At 40.2% G+C, this 21,469-nt stretch overlaps 1 protein-coding gene across 1 annotated transcript; it reads right to left on the bottom strand.

Moving 5' to 3' along the window:
* Positions 1-2,331: 2,331 nt before the first annotated feature.
* FAM199X (family with sequence similarity 199, X-linked) lies at positions 2,332-20,844 on the bottom strand. Its single transcript, XM_037908410.2, has 6 exons — positions 20,437-20,844; positions 16,660-16,879; positions 11,652-11,801; positions 11,101-11,262; positions 9,327-9,587; positions 2,332-8,275 (listed from the first exon to the last, which is right to left on the bottom strand). Exons 1-6 carry the CDS (start codon positions 20,616-20,618, stop codon positions 8,105-8,107), a joined length of 1,146 nt encoding a protein of 381 aa, XP_037764338.1. The 5' UTR covers positions 20,619-20,844; the 3' UTR covers positions 2,332-8,104.
* Positions 20,845-21,469: the final 625 nt, after the last annotated feature.

Genomic DNA, 21,469 nt, shown 5'->3' with positions numbered 1-21,469 from the left:
CTCCTGAGAATTAAGTCCAACTACAGGGAGGCCTAAGAAGGGACCTGCTGCGAAGTAGCAATTAACGTCAAACCTGACAACAGGGCAAGGCTTTCAAGCAGGTGAGGTCTTTCCGGGGCAGAGCACCTAAACTCTAAGACAACAAGACATTGCTTCGCTCTTGTTGGAGCTTAAGTGTTCCAGGGGCAGGCACATCCCTGGCTAGAGCCAGTCCCAAGATCACCCCCACCAGCCTGCCCTGACTCCACTGTAGATGGTGATCTGGTGGGAGCATCTCTGCACTTTAGAGATGCTGAAATCAATGGGAGTTAGGCACCTAAACTGCTCTGGGCCTCTGTGGTTGCAAATAATGCATGCACTGGAGAGCTCCTGAGCATTGCACAAGCACGGGATTCTGGGCAAATACCTGCCTCAGAAATTCTCTCCCTCCTGCCTGAATTTTCTTCAGCATGCTAAGCTGGCTATTTATGCAGCATCATGAGGAGGAAAATGATACTGCCACTGTAGATCCACTCTAGTACAAAGAGTCTTAATACTGTACAAGACCAGTAGGGCCATGAGCTCCCAGAACATGCCTGAGACTCCGGGGAAAACACCGCCCTATGCTGCAGTTGTTGTCTATATTAAGAAAAGATGTTTGATGAGGGTAAAGGGCACAAGCAGAACGTGAAGCATTTTGTTTACCTATAGAACAGGTTCAGCAGAGGCAGCAATCCAAGTTCCCCATGTCACCCACCAATGAACCCCAAACGTTACCTGGAATAATTGGTGAAAGGGTAGGAGTCCGCCCCGCTGCCATTTTTCTAAGGGTGCCAACTGCCATGATCTGAGTTTTGTGATGTAAATACCCCAGCAGAAGGAACTGGATTCGGACTACTATTTCATTTCACATCAACCACCTAGCCGTGCAGCTGTTAGCAACTTTCAGCTAATATTCAGCAGTGCTGGATTTGAACCAAAGTCTAAGAGACTTTAAAGTTTTCCCTGTTCCCTATGAACTACAGGCAGGATACACATCCGACTCACAAATGCAAGCACCATCAACAGAGAAAAATTATGGTAATGTCACCTATTAAAAAAAAAAAAAAAGCTAAATTAAACTTTTACAAAAACTACCTGAAGTGTAAATGTAATTGTAAAAGATAGATACAACATTCTTTTATAGGTTCTCTCTCTCCTACTAAAAACATTCTAGAGCATGAATCAGTCATCCTGATAAGTATAACTTTGAGGAACAAAGAAGGGGAATTGAATAAAGTACACTGTTTGAAGAACAAGTCTGTTATAATGTGCTGTCAGAGGAGGTAAATAATACAATCACAGAACACCCTCTAGTGGAAACAGACAAAATTAAAAACCTTAACTTTTCTAGATTGCAATTGCAATACTTTGAGATTAAATTGCTCCATTTTAATTGGTAAACTGAGGAGTCAGTTCTACAACACATTCTGCAGCATAGCAGAATACACAAGGCCTTGCCTATATGATTCTGAATGTATCTATTTAGGATAGGTCTTCACTAGTTAACTCAAGTAATTAGCAGCCAGGCCTGAGCACCCAGGTTAGCCTGGCCCAGGTGTGAGCCACCACACTGCAAAGCTCACACACAATGCTGAAGCCAGCATTGTGTGTCACTACTACTTCTGTAGGCTTGTCCTTGGTTCTTTGTGCTACAGTAGCAGAGCCATTTGAGTCCTTCCCAGTGAATTGTGGGAGAATTTATCTGTCCTTCTGGGCATACAAGGGGAATTGTGGGAACGCAGTGGAGGACTATCAGCCCTCAAGTGGTTTTACCTGCATCTTCATTATAAAGTAGGTGGGTTACGTGCGTGATTGAAAGTCTCACTTGGGTTTTAGCCAATACCCCAGGATGGGCCAGCTAGCCTGGGCTGAAAGCACCACTAAACTCAGATCAGAGGTTTGATCAGAGGGGGATAGATTAACTCACAAGTGAAGATGTACTCTTAGAGACTTCCTCTCCCTATGCACACCACCAGGATTGTACAGAACAAATGAGAACTTTTGGTGACCTAGTCTGTAGGTGCAAAGTCACTGATTAAAGCCAGAGCATTTTTGCTAGTGGGTCTCAGATTACGTAACTCACTTCCTCTGATCCATCAGAATTCAACTGAAAGCACATCTGCTTTAATCAAGTGTATGTTTTACTATGAACCTTTGCTGGGTTATTTACATTGAACAACTAGGGCTGTACATGCTGTCTTCTACCGAAGGCAGTTTAAACATGCTTCATTTATTGGTCTATCTGCCCACATGTTGGGCAATGGGCACATAAACCCCATGTCAGACTTTACTGTTCAAAACAAGACCACATTTTCAGTTTCATCAGCACATCTTTGCTGTGTTTTTAATTCCAACCCCTACTTTGATGTTCACATGACTATTTTAAATACATTGAAGAGCTGAAAATAAAGTCAGTCACCAGTGTTGCAGCTATTAAGTTCTTCACAACTTCAGAAAAAAGCTTTCTATAAACACTGTGGCAAGTAGGTACAGAATTTACAGAGGGCGGTTTTATGTACAAAAGTGCGTTGTTGCAATACATGTAGCAGAAACCCTGGAAAAATAGCTCCAATTTAACAGTTTCATACATTATAACTCTTAAGACTATTTGAAGCAGATTTTTCAAATGAGACAGCTTCCTTCTTGCTTTAGTTATGACTTTTAGTCTCAGGGTTCCAACATCACTGACCTTTTAGAATGAATTAATTTGAAAATTTTAACCACATTATGAAATGTTTTAAAGCTCTCTGCATTTCTCTTCTCTATTATTCATTCAGACCAAAGCATCAAACATACAAGGTTTAAGTTGGGCTAAAATCTGCACTTCACAAATCAACAGCTGCAAGAATGGGTCTTTATGCACACAACCCATTTCATCTGAGTTTTCCATGCACAAGAACTGCAGGAGTCAGTCAGTCAACAAAATAGTGACCATTAGGCCAGCTAGTCTTAAATGCTGGGCATGAGAAACTGTGGCCTAACACGACACTTCAGACATCTAAAACAAATTTTTAGAAACCATTAATATTTAAAGGCCAACATGTCAACCTACTTTTGAAGGAAAAAGTACAGGCTTACAGGCCTTTCAGCAACTCAGATCAATATATATTGTCAAATTTATACACATCTAGTATGTCCTCTTTAATAGTTTAAATGCGTATGTATAAATTTAAGCAATAGTTTCTAGAGAAAGATCTCCACGTTTTATTGACGACAATATAAAAAAGTTCACATTAAAAAACTAAATATTGAACCAAGAGAAGAGATCTGATTTTTGCTTACTGTAATGCTCAGTAAGCATTCTGTACTGAATGTAAGTTTAGCATCTTTTAATCTAATTAAGTTTGTCAAGCTGTTAAAGGGAAGAAGATACTGAAACCATTTCAAACAAAACAGAAGATGAAATTAGCTATACATATACAAAAAGTGAACAGGTCTGTCAGGTAGCTCTTTCTTCCTCATGTTTAATCGTGCTCAAGACTTTTTTTTTTTTTTTTTTAAATATAAACAGTCCTCTTGCAGTTAGATTTTCAGTGCTCCTTCTAAGCCTTTATAGAGAAATAATTCCCAGGCAAACAGTTAATGTTCTTGCAGAGTTTAAATGGATTAAATTTATATCACAGCTGTTACGAAGCTCAAGATAGCCACAGAACCAATACTCAGGAACCAAATAACTATTAGCACTTCCTTTTCCACTTGGAAATTTAAATATTGGAAGCAATGTACATCAAGGGATAAAAAGCAGGATTGGACTTTTAAAAACGCAGTTCGAAGATCTAAAATTTTAACTGTTTGGCTTCTTTCTGTAGCTACGATGTCAGTCCTGCAAAGACCAGATGGGATGACAAATCACAGTAGTAACTAACATCCATGTGGCAAAACAAGTATCTTTTTCAACTACAAACCCATAAATTAGATTGACACCAGGGGCAAGTACCTGATGAGAAGGACACTGCATTTTGTAAGTGAAGACCAAAATCATTGACAAAAAAACGCTGGTGCTGAAAAAAGTTTTGTTCAAATGTGAGAACTGTAATCTATGAAGGGACAGAAGTATTTAACTTTTTGCATGCTGTTACACCTTTTGTTCTTGGAGCTATTTTTGCTCCAGCTCAGACACACAATCTCAAAGTGTAAATAAGGACCTCAGAACAAAGAAATCATCTAGAGCCTTATTTTCTGAGGTGTTGAGAACTCGGCCTCTGATGGACTGGTTTTACAAGACCAAGGTAAGAAAGTCAAAACATTTAGATGCAGGAGATAAAGAAAATGAAGAATGTTCAGTTTGGTGACCAAAGAACCACACCGTTATACGTGAATAACCAATAATGTAAGATTTTACTTTAGTTGCAGGATGCTAAAAACTACAAGTTATTAAAGCAGCACCATTTTGGCACCTTTTGGAAGCCACTTTTTCCTCCACCCTTCTTGACTACCATCAAATTATACGAGGAGGAGCTGAACTCTCAAGGTGATGGTGAACCACCACCACCATTTGGCCAAAATAGTTCTGGAAGCTATTCATCCAAGTTGATCAAAACTGGAACTATTTAACCACTAAGCTTAAATTTAGATTTACACTTTGTTTTATATAGGACCACTAACACACCAGGATAGAAATGCTATTTCTTTCCCTCTCATTTTGGTGTTGTAAAATATTAATAAAGAATTATATTGGCTAATATTTAAATTGATGACTCATTCTGCTCTTCATTTTTTAAAAAAATTGTCAGATTTTGTCCAGGAGGGACCTATTTTAACTAACAATTCATTTCGTAATAATTTTAATTTGTTTTCCTTTTCCAATACATAATTTTAAACAAGTGTCAGACTCACTTTAAGGCACATTAAAAGTGATATATCCTCATTATGACGAATGGGAATAGACACATCCTTATCTACAGAGGTGAGAACTTAAGTTAAAGCTTGGAGGCTAGTACAACGTCGTTTTAATATTCTAGTATTTTTAAACAAACTAATGTTTTGAATGATATCCAGTTTAAAACAATTATAAAAATAAGTGAAGCATTTCATATAACATTTACCAAACGACAAACAAATAAAAATAGGAAAGCCTCAGGCTTTCCATTCCTTTCAGTGAAGCTTCCCATTTCAAGGAATTCTTCTACTGCACATAATCGCTATAGCAAGGTCTTCCTCAAACATTGCTCTACAACTTAAGGTTTAGATTTAGGAATTTATTATTTAGAAAAACTAACTAACTTGCCATTCTGGTAAGTAAGGGTGACAAACTGCTTTGGGGTTAACACTGACATTTACTCTCCTCTGAAGCTGGTAATAAGTGACTCAAAAGAGTTGCATCTCATCAAAATGAGGGGTCACCTCTTGCAATAAAAACTAAGAATTTTACACTTTGAAGAGCAGACTTGCTGAGACAGAAAAATAAAGTGACACTTTCACGCCCCCCAAAATTGAGATTTTGCATCCTTCTTACAATTAATTTCAGCATTTCAATGCTCTATGTACAATATTCTTTAGATAAAATAGTAAATGCATAGTTCAAAGCCACTGTAGAAAATAAAGGCTGTACTGAACTGCGATAGATACCTATATGGATTATGTGAAATGTTTCATGATGAATTTGTGAACTTCTGCCACAAGGGTTCAATACTTGGACCCTGAAATTAGCAGTTTTAACAGCAATACAATTTCATCTATCCTCCATCTCAGAAACTTGTTAACAGAAAGCACAAGGATTATTTGGTTTGAGTTACACTTATCACTACAAACAAGATTTACTATTCAAGTTTATGGGATTGTTTTTGTATTTTACTATTGCAACCATGTATAAGAGACAAGTAATAAAAAAAAGAGCTCACTGCCCAGGACAAGTTACCAGTATATTCAAATGACAAGACAGAAATGACATAGCAGGTATTTGAATTTTAAAACTGACAATTAAGTTGATATTTCTCATTGCCACTGAAGAGAGTGGGCAATCAAACTTGTTAGTGACTTTTGAAGAATCGACTGAGAAGAAGAGTTTACATTTACTATTTTGACTGTGGACCTCTCTCTTATTGAAGCCCTTTCATTTGGCATATGGCATTATAAATACTTACCAGACATTTCAGATCTCCAGTATATTTTGCATCTACCTCACAGGTGGTCCATGTTCTGGAGTTTGTAGTCTGAACAGTAATATGCCTAGGTCATTTACTATCAAACAAATATTTCCAAAGATGCTACAGTCTAAACGTATGTCATCATACACATGTATAGAAGTTTTTACTTTCGACCTTCCACTGAAAGCGTGATCTCAACTGTAGTATCGTTGTTAACATTTTCTTTGTCCCCAGATTTTTTTCTCCTTAATTTAACTTTTGCAGCCCACCAGAAAGCAATAAAATTCTACTGTCAGGACTAATTTAGGGCCCAATCCTGTAAACACTTGCACTGTTGGATAGTCACACTGAGTTGACAGGACTACTCACATGTGTAAAATTATTCATGAGCAGAGTTAGGTCCCAATCCTGAAAATGCACGCCTCAGGACTCCTGTTTTCTGAGGCCACATCAAATTGACAGTAAGAGACAAACTCGTTATCTCCAGAGTGAACAAATCTAAATGATATTAATGAAGCACCAATATAAATGAGAAGGTCACCTTTCTGAATTCAGAATTCTAGTCACCTCTTTCACCTCTAATAGTTGCATTTGAATGAACACACAGCAATTTTATCCAAAACAAAACATGAACCCAACAACCAACATTTCCATAATAAAGTCAGAAACTGGTTTACTAATTGTCAAGAATAAAATCATCTCAATTTGAGTTTTCAGGTGCAGAAGTAAAAACTAAAAGGTGTGGCTTGTTCTCCTCAGCAACACTTATTCAAAAGGCTATACAACAAAACCAGTACTCTGAGTTAGATTAGCAATGATACAACACCTCGTAAAAAAGTTCCATCACCTTAAACTATCCTGCAAGTGGTAAATAAACAGGGAGCATACAGTTAAAACACACAGCTGCATCAATAATTAGGTTCTCTTGCCAACAGCAAATAGTTATTCTTACATATAGTTTTGGCCATAAAGAAATATCTACCAAGTTTGGGCATCAATTGTTTGCACTTCGGTTTCCAGTAACATTTTTTAAGACTTTTTTATGAATAGTATCCTATGACTGAACTGTAGATATTAATATAATGTATGAGACTTTCATTTTTTAGGGTTTTTTTTCTTCTTAACATCAAGAAAGAGGATGTACTGATTAACCATTAACAACATAAATAAGACCATCAAAGGAACCAAAAACTAATCATCCAAATATTGAGGAGCAAGATAACTTTTTAGAGACTAAGGTTTACATCTTAAAGAACAGCCAATTCCTCCTAGAAAAAATTCTACTTTTGAAAATAACCTTTTTCTTCTACATTTTGTTACTAGCTGACATTTGCATTACAGCTTTGTGTGGTGAGAAGTCTGCTTCTGCTTATTACTCCCCAATTACTTCATAATTCTTTCAGTGAAATCATAACCATCATTTCCAAAAATCCAATTTCATGAAGTATTAGGATTTGATATGGGTGAGGGGCAAGAACAGAGTAACTTATAGAACTAAGATCCTGTTTTCATGAAAACAAAGCTCCTAATAAGAAATAAGGGAACACAGAATAAGACAAAGGTGAGATCTCCTATTTAGAAACAGGGTTTTGTTTTTTTGTTGTTTTTTTTTTTCCAAAGTTTGCTATCAGTATCAGTGTATCTTTAAGAGTACCAACCCATTTAACAGAACAATCCATTGCAGTTAGATTCTTGAAAGCAAATACCACACAAACCTAATTCAGTGGCTTATTTTTAGACAGTATCTTCTCAGCAGCTTGTTAAAGTCACTGTGAAATTGTCTGTTGAAGTCTCAATCTTAGTCAAAATTGTTAGTCTTAAAAAGTCAGCTCACTTGAATAAATTATAAATGTTCAAAATATTAAAATTACACTTAATAGAGGGTTCTGTTTGATACATTGTTAGCTCTGTCCTAATCAAAATTTTGGTCAAGAAACGTATGTAAACAAAGAGAATACACTTAAGGCTTAGAAAGAACACTGATAAATTCATCCCTGTCACATTAAAACATCCACATCTCCTTCATGGTCCTCCTCAGTCACTTTTAAAGAGAGCACTTCTTCATTAAGAAACAATCCACTCAGTCTTTCCTTCCGAGCCTGTCTCTGCTCTTTCAGCTGTCTCTTGCGTAAAGCCTTTTGCTGTAGCTTCCGTTGCTTAGAACGTTTCTGTCAAAATAAAGACAAATGGCAAAATGAGTTCTTCTATATCTAGACTACTGGAATAAATGGTCCTTTATTAGAAACATTAAAGGTAGATTTTAGTGAACATAAATTAGTGTAAAGTTAGGGTCTGCTCTGAGAAGTGACTAAAAAAGGCACCCTTACTCAGATCTATTCCATGTGTTTATTCAAAATCCTACTTAATTTTGTCACTTAAATAAGCAAGTTTTTACTGCTTTTTACTGTTTAGCCATGCAGAGCCAGTGCAACTACGAGTGAGCAAGATGCAAATTTTATTGCATGTTGTGCATTCTCCAAACTGTTTAAGTATCTATCAGTTATACTTGTGCAAGCTCACTGGAAGAGGATGCATAGGTAAAACTGAGCCTTTGAGATGAAGAACCTTAACTATAAGTGATGAGTCACGAGACCAAGAGAAATCAGCTTGTCTTAAAGCCCAGACTGAGTTTGCAAAATTGGAATACACACACACACAAAATGAAAATAATTGAGACACAGATGCCATAATGTTACTTGTAAAGAATCACTTCAGTGTACAACCACGCTTGCATGAGCAAGTAATCTATGAGAAATATGTTGAAAAAACAAAAAGAAATTAGGAAACCAGACAAGTTCTATCAAAAAGATCAAGATATTCTTTAATATTCATGTATTGTGCTCTGAAAGATTAATTGATCTTTGATAAATTCAAAGGAAGAACACATCCTTTTATCATTAAAAGAGTCAAGCTGATTTATCAGCTCTTTAAATACTCAAACAAAAATCAAACTAGTCTTAGCCCTACCACATACACACATCTCAAAATAATTCTTCACTTGCCAAAAAAAAAAAAAAAGTGATACAGAGCAATAAGAACACCTTTAGACACTTCATGGGACAACGAGTCAAATAATTTCCTTCGGTCCTGCGACTATCAACGATACTTTTTCTGTCAGTAAAAATACGACAGTCGCATAAGTGACTTTAACAATTGATGTGCACACTCTCTCTCTCTCTCTCACACACAGACACACGTGCGCATGATTAGAAGTTTTACTTTTGAATCCCGGATTCTCTCGGCGGCACTCGTGGATAAATTACTGTCACTGTGCGCTCGACTCATGTTGGCACTGGAGTTTGAAGCAGAGTTGCCCGCACTGGAGCTGCTGCTGCTTGCCGAGCTGACCATACTGGCACTGCTACTGCTGGCACTTGCACCACTCACGCCACTGGTGCTTGCACAACTGTAGCTGCTTCTCTTCCAGCTCTCCCTTGCAGACCGTTGTCGAGGACCGTGTTCCTTGATATAGTTTCTCACCTTTAGAACAAAAGCATTAAAAAATGATAAAAGCTTGACTGGTGACAGCATATTTAATGGAAAAGCTATACATTTTATGTTTATTACAACTAAGTTTGGGGGGAAAAAAACGAAACCAAAAATAGTCTAAAAACAACGATTCAGTTAGCCAGTTAAAACTACTTATTGTAATGACCACTAGGAACATCTTCACTTCGGCTTTCTTAAAATAGACGTAATTAGCTAGGGAATTACAAACATTCTTCCCCTTTCTATTCAATGTATTACAAAAAATATATCACCATGTAGAAAGGTCAGCCATACTAGTAAAAGACGACTAACATTTGTTTAAGCAAATTATATTTTATAATCTTATTGTACTACATAGACATAGCCAGTAGTAACCCTCAAAAGAGTAGGTTTCAGAGTAACAGCCGTGTTAGTCTATATTCGCAAAAAGAAAAGGAGGACTTGTGGCATCTTAGAGACTAACCAATTTATTTGAGCATGAGCTTTCGTGAGCTACAGCTCACTTCATCGGATGCATCCGATGAAGTGAGCTGTAGCTCACGAAAGCTCATGCTCAAATAAATTGGTTAGTCTCTAAGATGCCACAAGTCCTCCTCAGAAGAGTAGATTCTTATCCATTTTAGGTTAGGATTGGGTTTTTTAAGTGTTCTGAAATATGAAATGGCCCTGAATCTGTGACAGACCTGAGTGCTCTCAATTTCGATTGAATTCAATAAAAGCTGAGGGTGCTTGGCATCATGCCAAAACAGGGCCCCAAAATAGGTTCAGAAATAATATAAGTGGAGGGAAAACAAAGCTTATGATAAAAAATGAAGTTGTGGTACCATCCACCTCATGTGACACTAAGGGTTGGCTGAGTAGTTACTCTGCACACGCAGTGAAGAGTTATTTTTGCTCTATTTTCTATAAGGTCAATAATCCTCTCGCTTCAACAAGTTTTTTCCCCAAAAAATATTCATTTAGAAAGCTGCCAAATCAATCAGAAGAATTACATCATCTCTCATGAGAATTTTTATTTTTCTTTAAGTTTAGTTTAGTTTTTGCGAGCAAATTAAGGCCCCAATCCTGTAAATGCTTATGTAGGTGTAGAAGTATAGTCACACAAGCAGTACCTCCACTTTGGGACTACTCATGTAAGTGAAGTTACACACCAGAGGAAACACTTGCAGGATTGAGGCCTAAATCTTGAAGGTTACTCAGCGAGTATTTTGTCTGAAACTGTTTCATATACCAGAACTAACTTACCACTTCGGTCACGTTTATGTAATTAATGTGTTTCATGTAAGGTCCAAGATCATATACTGATATGAAACTGTTGAAGAAGAAAGCCAAAGTTCAACAACATACTTTGTGTTCCATCCTGCCCACTGGGTACTCAGTGAATATGGAAAAAAAATTAGTCACAACCCAATAGATGATTTTCCAAGACACATATCAACACATACCACATGTCAGAGCAATGGTAACTCCAATTCAGGAGACACATACAAAAATTTTAACCTACCTGTTTCAGTTTTTCATCCGTAAGACAGTTTAATTCAATAATAAACTCGCTATCTGTAGGCGAGATCTGAGCAGTGGGATCAATAATTTTAATAATATCAAGTTGCTCTCGAAGACCCATCTCAGTACTGACTTTCCGACTCAGGTATTCAATATATTCAACCTAATAAAAACAAAACGCACAAAGTTATTAAAAACTGCTAGCTCTTAATATGAGTCAAAGCAGAAGTAAAAGGAAGGAACCAGTACCATTTTGGATCAAAGAAATGCTCTCAAAATGTTGCATTTCCTATGATTCTTGACTCAACCTAGTTGAGTATCATCAAAGATAAAAATTCAGAATGAAAAGTAAAGGAAAAAGTTAGCAGTCTCTATATGTACACTTGACGAGAAATTTGATTTCTCACTTCAATAGTCATGTACACTTGTTCAAAATCCTACTTACATTGCTGTAACCAACAGAACTTCTATTAAACTAACAATTTAATTGAGTCTTAATTCTTCTGTACATCTACACTGGTTCTCTCCAATACAAATGAAAACAAAGCTCACCTGTTCATCATTTGTCATTGCGCTCCATGGGAGTTCATCAAGATTCCTATGCTTGTTTTTCTTTTTTGGAAGCAAGCATGGAGAGCTTGGAATACTAGGTATGACATCAGAAAGTACATCACTCCCACTTGCAATGTCACTGCCAGGCAACTTGTAGGTGTGCAAAGAAAAAAAAGAAACAGAACAAAAATCTCAAAATATGCTAGGTCGGAGTAGAAAAATAGTCAGACCAATACTATTAACCATGCAAAATATGCTGTCAACTGGGCAAAGTATCAGTTCTTAATCCAAACAAACTAACAATTGCCCACAATGATTTACAACTCCAAAACACAAAAATTAATTTTGTGAACCATCTGCAGGAGTGAAGTGTAGCAAACTCAAACTATGCAACTTTCTACTTCATGATTTCCCTTTTCAATTTGCATTCAGGGAAATGTCAGAAGTATGCAGCATTTCACTCTTCCTTATCCATTAATACGATATGTTAGTAAGTTCTATTCCTGGGGGAATTCTGCATCACTGCGCAGAATTTATGTCCCCTTGCAGATTTCTTTGCTTCCCCGCCGAAAAATGACTTTCTGATGGGGAAGCAAAGGGAAGCCACAAGAACGGTCACACAACCGTCCCCATCAGTACTGGGTGCCCAGAGCAGCCGGCAGAGAGGTAAATCACTGTGGGGAAGGGGGCGGGACTGGGGAAGACCCGGCTAGTGGCTCCTACCCTTGCGCTGAGCTCAGCTGCTAGTCCCGGCTGGATTGGGGAGGATGGGACTTCCTCTTCCCCTGCACAGCATCCGAGGATGCATCAGACCCACCCCCAGATTTCTCCCCCAGATGTAGGAAGGTCTGCAAACTCCGCCCCACTTCCTGCACCCATGGCTCTTCAGCTGTAGGGAGAGGGATCGCTGTACAGGAAGCTGCTCCCCAATCTGCACAACCCCCGTGCATCCAGACCCCCCATACCCATACCCTCCTGTTGAGCCCCACTCCCCCTTCACCTGGACCACGCCAATGAGCCACCCGAACGCCGATCCCCACCCCACTGAGCCCCATCCAGCTGCACCTGGATGCCCACCCAACTGAGCCCCACTCCCCCAGCATCTGGATGCCCCACAGAGCCCCCCCCACTCCTTTACCTGGACCCCCCCACAGAGTCCCATTACCATTGCACCCAGAACCCTCCAACAAGCCCCTGTTCATCCAGATCTCCCCCTGCGCCCAGATCTCCCACTGAGCCACCCGCACCCAGATGGCCCACACAAAACCCTCTCAACCCACACCTGGATACCCCCACACTGAGATCCTGCCTTGCTGAGCCTGCCTGCCCACACCTGGTGCACCTGGCACGGAGGTGCAGGACCCTGGGCTGTTTCTTGGGCAGGCCCGGTCCTTGTGCTGTGGCAGGGTTGGGTGCAGCGTCAGAGTCCGTGTCCTGGAGGGGAGCTGCACAGTGATCTCCCACCTCTGTTCAGCCAGTGGCCTATGCTTCCCAATGCCATGGTGGAACTTCCACATTTAACAAATAAAATTTGCAGAATTTTAAAATATTGTGTGCAGAATTTTTAATTTTTTTGGCACAGAATGCCCACATGAGTAATGTTCTCTATTAAAGCATCATTCTCTGCCAAGCATCATCCAACAGGAATGGTCATTGTGAAGGGAAATCAAGTGAACCTGATTTGCCTAAGCTCTGTTAGAGTCAAACTTTTTACACCGAAAGGAATTTTAAAAAATTTAGCCAACTACAAGCTGGTTAAGCTGGCACTAACTGGAGCAGTGCTAGAGCAGCTGGCTATGAACACATTGCCTTCTCTGATGGAGTTCTGTCCAATTCCACTCAGTGAGGTTTTGGATGGGTTGCAGCCAACTACATCAATCTGGAGCCTTGCCACGTGGCCAATGAATTCTAATGAGAAGGGGTTTTAGTCCTTCATTGAGGATTGTTAATGCTTCCCATTGTGAAGCTAGGGTGCCAGCTATACTTAAATAGCATATGATGAAGCGCCTCCTCAGAAAATCACCACTAGTCAATTATTGGACAGTCTCTTACTCACCAGTTTTAAGGAAGCTCAGTAACAGAGTGATATTAAAGAAACTTCAGACAAATATTGAGGTTGAGGGTGCCCTCAACTAATGCCAGATTTCAGAGGTGGGGACAGGCCAAACTCAACTACAACGGAAGCAATGCTGATGGCTAAGGAGAAGCATCTGGGCAGAAGTAGCAAAGGTGAAAAGACCACCTTCCATTTGTGTGGGTGTAGGTCCAACCTTTGCCAACAGTCTGCAGGCTGGAGGTCATAATTTTATCACTACACCTGAGGTCTCAGCTATTAGCTGTAACACATACTACCTTTTTCATGTATGGTTGGCCTGGAGGTTGTGATCATTCTTTTCTAATGCATCCCCAAACCAGTGATACAGGTTTATTACCCCAGACTGCATTACTGCAACATATGCTACTTGGGGCTAGCCTTGAAAAGTCCCTGAAAGCTTCAATTAGTGCAGGATGCAGCACAAACCTGTTGTCCGCAATGGCTACTTACTCACTTCTGTGCTGAGTAACATTCAAGATTATATTTATAATCTGGAACTCCTCTCTCCTCCATCACATGAGTAACTCTGTCAATATACATTGCTTAAACTTCCCATGGCAGGGCATTCACAGTGCCTCTAGAAGTGCTCCTTCTAGAAGTCCACCACAGCCAGAGTTTAACATGCTTCTGGGCACTACAATACTAATCTGTTTGGTCAGATTTCTCAGAATGTTTTATTTAGTTTAGCAATAGGAAGTGGAGGAACATGGCTTAATTGCTGACCTTTACATTGAAAAGCTGGGATTTTATAATAACTAGTTGCTTTTATAAAATAAGGTGCTCAGATGCTTAGAGAAGGGAAGCAACAAATTTATAAATTAATTTTAAAATGGTTACTGCAATTGGCTTAAACTGATTTTATGGATTTACGTTTACTTTGATTAGATTTTGATTTTCAAAATTGCATGTGTTATATACATACCAATTCCTGGCACATGTGGAATTTGAGTTTTTCATATTTAAAAAAAATGTTAATGAATAAATGTTTTGGACGCTTATTTTAAAAAGATGGACTTTTTTGTTCATTCCTATTAACATAAATAACACTAATTTAAAAAAGACTCTTCAAAAGTTGAGAAATAAAACTCAAATGACAGTACATTGTAACTTAAACCCAGGTGGCCCTAATGTTGCAGAAATACTATTATTGTCATTTAAGGCCTGTAATTTATTGTTTTAGATCCTACAAAGATGAACGTATGCACATATAAAAAATGGTAGCTTTAAATTTCAAAGGGACGCCCTAAAATAAAGGTATTTATTAAATTTTTGGGTAAAATTATTCAGTTTATTATCTTTTGTTTATCAAGCCACATTTCTAATTATGAGGTTATTTATTAAAAAAGACATTCTGAACCACACAGTTCTAATTACCTGCACATTTGTGTAATTACAGGTGTTTAACAGAAGTTATATAATTGGGAATATTTTCCACTGTAAAATAAACATTCTATTCCAAAGGTACAGTTTGAGAAGATTGGAAACCTATTTATACTATACACAGTAACTACACAAGACACCTGCATCATGTTTTTTTCCTGTAAGCAACAGCAGAATTTTAACTAGCTTCATTTGTACAACTGACATGTAATTTCTGATCCACTTCAAGTTTAAATGTGACAACTGAATTACTCACTTACAGAATTTGCTGTGCAAGGTTGTAAAAACAATGACAAATCTTTTCCAAAGCTCAACAAGTCCAGTCAAGTAGGTCTCTTCTAGCAAATGCTTATAGAAAAAAATGTCCAGTAACTGCTCAAAAGGAAAGCTGGCAGCTAATCAAATAACCAGGAAACGCTCTTTTAAAATTATAATCCCACTGTATCCATGTGGTAATGAACATTTCACATCTCAGTGAGGAACTAAGTCATCTGAGTAGTTTTCTGAGGTATTTCTACAGGCTGCATTATAAAACTGCAATTGGAATTTCCAACTATATCCCTTTTTGTACAAGGGATATAATTGGAAACTGGGATCCTAAAGCTGCGGTAAGAAACATGGAGCTACTTTTAGCTAATGCTATCCCACACAATGTCATTTACAGTTTCTCTTTTGTGGGATATCTGTAACATTCCTAATTCATCAGGGAATGCTTAAATTGGGGTGGGGGTTGGGGTTTAAATCACATTTGGAACAGACAGTATATTTCTATGACCGCAGAGTATTACATACATTGTATGCCATGACTAAAGTCCATGAAAGATAAAGGAACATTATGCTTTTAATTGATTATTACACTTATCCTAGAACAGCATATTTAACTACAATTAAAATAAATTGAAACCTGTAAAGAAAGGATGTCTGCACATTCCACAGGTGAAAGACTGCTATATGCAAAAACAAAACAAAAATTGTAAAGATACCAGATTAGAATCCGAGGTCAGATCAAATTGCACGTAACAGATGCGGAGAAAAGTGCCATGGTAGCACGAAGCTCACCTTTGCACTCTTCCCACCCTTGGACCACAGAACACAGGGCTGGTCCACGTGATCAGTAACGGCCCCACAGAGCCAAAAATCACAAATGGGAATTAAGAACACAGCAGCAACCCAGCCACACCAGAATGCCAATGCAAGGTATACACAGCCAGATTCTAATACACATGCAGATGCCCCACACCAAAGGATAGGGCCTCATAGATGCAAGATATGCTGATAACTAAAAATGATCTGACCATAATATGCAACAGCCCTATTTCAGAAGCTGGTCATGTCTTGTCATCAAAATTCTATATGAGAACTTTGTAATAAAATGGTCTATCAAAACACTTCCTTTACTGCTGAATCTCAATATAGGCAGTGGGAATTTATCGTACCATCAAAGAGCTTCAAACATTTACTTCTGAGTCAAAACTGCAAACAGCAGCTAGTAGATCCCACTTCATCTGCTCTGTTGACATAGAAATAGTTTACCTGCCACTCAAACTCGCTGTCTGACCAATCCCAGTATGTGCTAATAGAAGAGGAGACATCACTGCAGACACTACCCTCTGGGAACAGATCAAAAGACGTGAACTCCTGGTCATCCAGCAGAGAATAGCAGTCATCCTGATCACCAACTGAAACTGATGAAAACAGCTCCTCGCTGCATTCTGAGCTGGCTACACTTGTTCCACAAGAAGTCAAGTTCCACCTGCAAAGCATACCAAACAAATTAACATCAACACACACAGAAAAAATGCTTTGTCCTTTGAAGATGTACATTAAAATATCCATACCTTTGTATCAATTGTTACATGTGGATTTTGCTGGAAATAAGTTAATTCATCTAATAAGCTGCATTTAAATTGATATTAAGGGTCTAATTTACATGCACAAAAATCAAGAAAAATTCAAAGGATGAATACTCATATACAAAGACTCTAAGTGTAATAAAAAATTTTACTAGAGCTATAATTTCCTTATATTTATAGTCTCAGATTTCTAATTAAATGTACTTTTTAAAAATGATTTCCAGTTTGTTTAAACCTCCATTAAAAGTATTCCCATAATAAAGCATGACAAAATTAAAGGTACCAACACTAGATGAGGGAGGGAGGATGGTCTTGTGTTTAAAAGACAGAACAGGGAGTCAGCAAGCATAACTCTCTCTCACATGAGTAGATCCCATGAAGTTAGTGCTTGCCAGGGAAACATCTGGGACTCATTTACTAAATATTTTGGGCTCTGTTCTCAAAGCCAAAAAAGACATAGGATACAGAGCTTTTCATTCTAAAGACCACACAGAAGAACAAAGAATACAGAAAACGATCCACATAAAAAAAATCGAGTGCCTCAATCAATACTACTTAAAAAGGATTATGTTCACCACAGCTTCATTACTACAAATTAGTTAATTGTGCTAATCAGGGAAAGTATATTTCCAACTGGAAAGTCTGTCTGGTCCCATAGAAAGCCATGGAACAGGTTTTCACTCTGCTGACCTACTCACATGAAGTTTAGCAAGGTCAGGAAATTTGTTTCAGCATCTCAATTATTTTTCACCAATACGATGAACAGAGACTTGACTATCTTTCATAATTGCACAGCATTCTGGCCCAATCCCAGAAGAGTTGGGAAAATTCAAAGGTTTCCAAAATTCACTGTACAAAGCCATGCAAGCTATCTTTAATCTGTTAAGTTTTATCCATTTGACATATTGATTACTATTGGAATATCCCTTTAATCACAGACTGAAGAGCAAAACCTTCTGATGTGGGAAGCATGCCTCTCAGCACCTTTACTTGATTTGCACACATGCTTGCTTGTCAACACTTATGTTTCTTATGATGGCATGTTGCATGTTCCAATAGGCCAAATATTTGCCGTAAATCATTAATGAATGAAGATGAGTGCCGTAATTAATACTGTAATTGCCAATTCCTACAGGAAGTTCATGGTCTGTGAAAGCCTTGCTAGTCTCCTAACGCTTGATCGGACACGAACATCAAAATAGTTCAAAAACTTGATGAAAGAAAAAGTGGTGTCTGGCTGCTGAACATAGTACACCTGAGCAAGTACATGAGAAATGAGAATTGCATTATATTTACTTGAAATTTCAAAAGATACAGAGCACTTGCAGACACCATGGAAGTAAGTAGCGTACTCTGACAGGTGATAAGGACAAAGTGAATTGAAAAATAATGAAGACAAGTTACACGCTTCCCTGAAGAAATGAGGGACCAGCTCAAGATGCAGAATACTGACTAGTTAACTGACAGAGGCTTGGTTACACCTGCTCAGAAACTTGGATGACAGGTATGTTATAAGGAGGAACATTTAAAAATAGTCTACACATAAATTTACAAGTTTGGCACTCACATTGATCCAAAGATTGATCAGAAATACATGAACCTATTGTTTAGGTCACATGCAGGCTGCATAGTAGTATAGTGCAAAAGCCCAGAGAAAATGTAATTGAATTGATACTGAGTAATGAAAGCACCCTTACTGGATAATGTTTGTATTAGAATGATGGCTAGCAATGCTACGATTAAGAGCCTGTCAGCTTTTCCACTGTCAACTATATTTCTAAGGCTATGTCAACGGCACAGTTTTGCCGCTGCAGCCACACCATTGTAAGGTGCGCTGTCTGACCGTTCTTTATTACCGGGAGTGAACATGTCCATCAACAAAATAAAACCACCCCCAACGAGGGGCGACAGCTTTGTCAACAGGAGTGTGGCTCCCACAGACAAAGAGCACTGTCCACAATGGTGCTTCTCATCACTAAAACTTCTGTCATTCAGGGTGGTGTTTTTTCATACCCCCGAGCGACAAAAGTGCTAGCAACAAAAGTGCCAGCATAGACAAAGCCTAAGTTAACTTATTTGAATGTAAATTGAGCCGGAAGTTGGTATGTTTCTTCTCAGTCTAAATTCAAACTTTGCGAAGTACTTGCCATATTTACACTAAAATAATCAAAAAATGTAAAGTGTGGGGGAGTTAAATGCACATGTGTAATGAAAAAACATTTTGAAGTCTAAACAGAGAATCATCAAAACTATCTTGAATTCACATTTAAGGCCCAGATCTGTAAGTTGTTGCAACTTTAGCGTGACTTATTATCGACATACAAAAAGTCACTTCCGTGTACACATGTACAAGATCTGCTTCTTGGGTAGACAAAATTATTGTTTCACTTTGGGAATTGATGTGTTTGTATTTTGTGGTAAACAGAAGTCATAGTTTTTAGCAAAACTAGTTGTGCACTTTTGGAAGTTACACCTTACCAATGCCATAAGACTGTGTGCACCAGAAAATTGACCAGTTCTTAACCGAAATGTGAAGACTGCACTAGTTTAAGCAAAATTTCAATCCATCCACTCTAGCCATTCTAACTCATGGCGTGAATCTCTGTAGGTTTGCTTTGAGCCCACTCTAGTGCTGTTCTAAATGGTTTCAGCTGCATCATCCTCGGAGTTTCTATCCCACAGTTCCCAGAAACAATGATTTCAAGAAGATTCAAAAAGGCCACAAATACACCAGAGAATAGCTATCTGAACCATTTTAGTACCAGTCATAATGTCATCAAACTAATTAGCCCTGCAGAAAGCAAGCCTAATCCAAACGATATTCGCCATGTATGTGGGCTGGCTGGAGCAATTATGCATTTTACGAGCACGCCGGAGTTGGGGTGGAGGAGAAGCAAGTAGTTATTAGCGTAGTAAGGGGTTTTTTTAGCTTAGTGAAGGCTTATAGGCAATGCTACTATATCACCGTGGCTGGGCAGTAATACAGGGATTTGCAAATGTCTTGCGGGTGGGCGAGGAGGGAACTAATTCACAGAAAGACCTTGTCTGCACGAGAGAAACGGGTGCTATTTCCCAACCCAACTAGCTCAAGTTAAACTAGCGCACCTCTTAACTAAACTATCATCCGTCCTGCCGAGCTCGTCAGGTACACTCTGGGGACGGAGAGGTTTCAAGGAAGCGGAGCCGATTGCACGAACTCTACTGGGGGAAGCCACCTTTGCTCCTAGCGCAGCCGGCGGGGGGCAAGGGGCAGATTCAGGAAAACAACTCGGTCGGTGGCAACCCCGTCCACCGGAGAGGCGGGGCGAGAGCTGAGCCGGGCACAGCCCGGGGGCGAGGGTAGGGGAAGTACCGCCAAGAGCCGGGGGCTCGCCCCCCACGCAGGGGAACCCCCCGCCGCCCCGCCCCGCCTAGAAGGGGACCCCTGGGGCGCCGCCCCCCGCCCCCGGCCCCGCACCTGCTGGAGTGGAAGCGGCGCAGCGGGTCGGTGCGGTGGCAGGACGAGAGCTGGCAGCCGAAGTCGCTGACATCCAGGCAGCCCTCCTCGCTCAGGCTGGCGGCCCGCGGCGGGGGCTGGTGGCAGAGCAGGGGGCAGGGCTCGTCCGGGGCCAGGAACTTCTCGTACAACGCCTCGCTCATGGCGCCGCGGGCAGGGCGGGGGGCCCGGGCGGCGGCGGCTCCGGCCCGCCCGGCCTCAAGCACCCGCTGCTCTCGCGGGCCCACGGCGCCACCATGGACCGGGGCCCGGGCGGGGACGCGGGCTCTGGCCGGCCCTGGGAGCGGCTCACAGACAGAACCGCCGAGCTGCGGGTGCCGCCATTACAGGCCGGCCGGTGCCAGGCTTCAATCAGCTCCGAGCGGGAGCCAGCCGCCGCCGCTTCCGGCTCCGGCTCCGGGAAGAGACGGGGAGGCTGCGCCCCCTGCTGCCACGGAGGGGAACTGCGGCCCCTAAGCCGCCGGCGATCAGAGCCCAGACCCATCAACACCGCCAGGGAGAGAGACACAGTATCCAACACCCTTAAGCAACACCTCTAGACACATATATATGCAGCAACACACACACCATACCCAGGAACACCCCCTGCCTGCCACACACACACACACCATACCCAGAAAGAACAGGAGGACTTGTGGCACCTTAGAGACTAACCAATTTATTTGAGCATGAGCTTTCGTGAGCTACAGCTCACCCCCTCACACACACACACACACACACACACCATACCCAGGAACACCCCCTCACACACCCACACACCTTACACCCAAGAGCAACTCCAGCCATACACACAGCCCATACCCAGCAATACACCAGCCACACACACCATCCCGGCAACACCACACTCAGCAACACCCCCTACACGCAACCCATACCCAGAAACGCACACAGACATCCCATCTGCAGCACCCACCAGAGCCAACATACCCAGCAGCATATAACTGCCCTATAGACATCATTCACCACACTTCACACCCAACACACCCCGAAACAC

Source organism: Chelonia mydas, chromosome 9 (genome assembly GCF_015237465.2).
Source record: "Chelonia mydas isolate rCheMyd1 chromosome 9, rCheMyd1.pri.v2, whole genome shotgun sequence".
Lineage (NCBI taxonomy): Eukaryota > Metazoa > Chordata > Testudines > Cheloniidae > Chelonia > Chelonia mydas.
The sequence above is the reverse complement of the archived record's forward strand: the minus strand, read 5'-3'. Positions and strand labels throughout refer to the sequence as shown.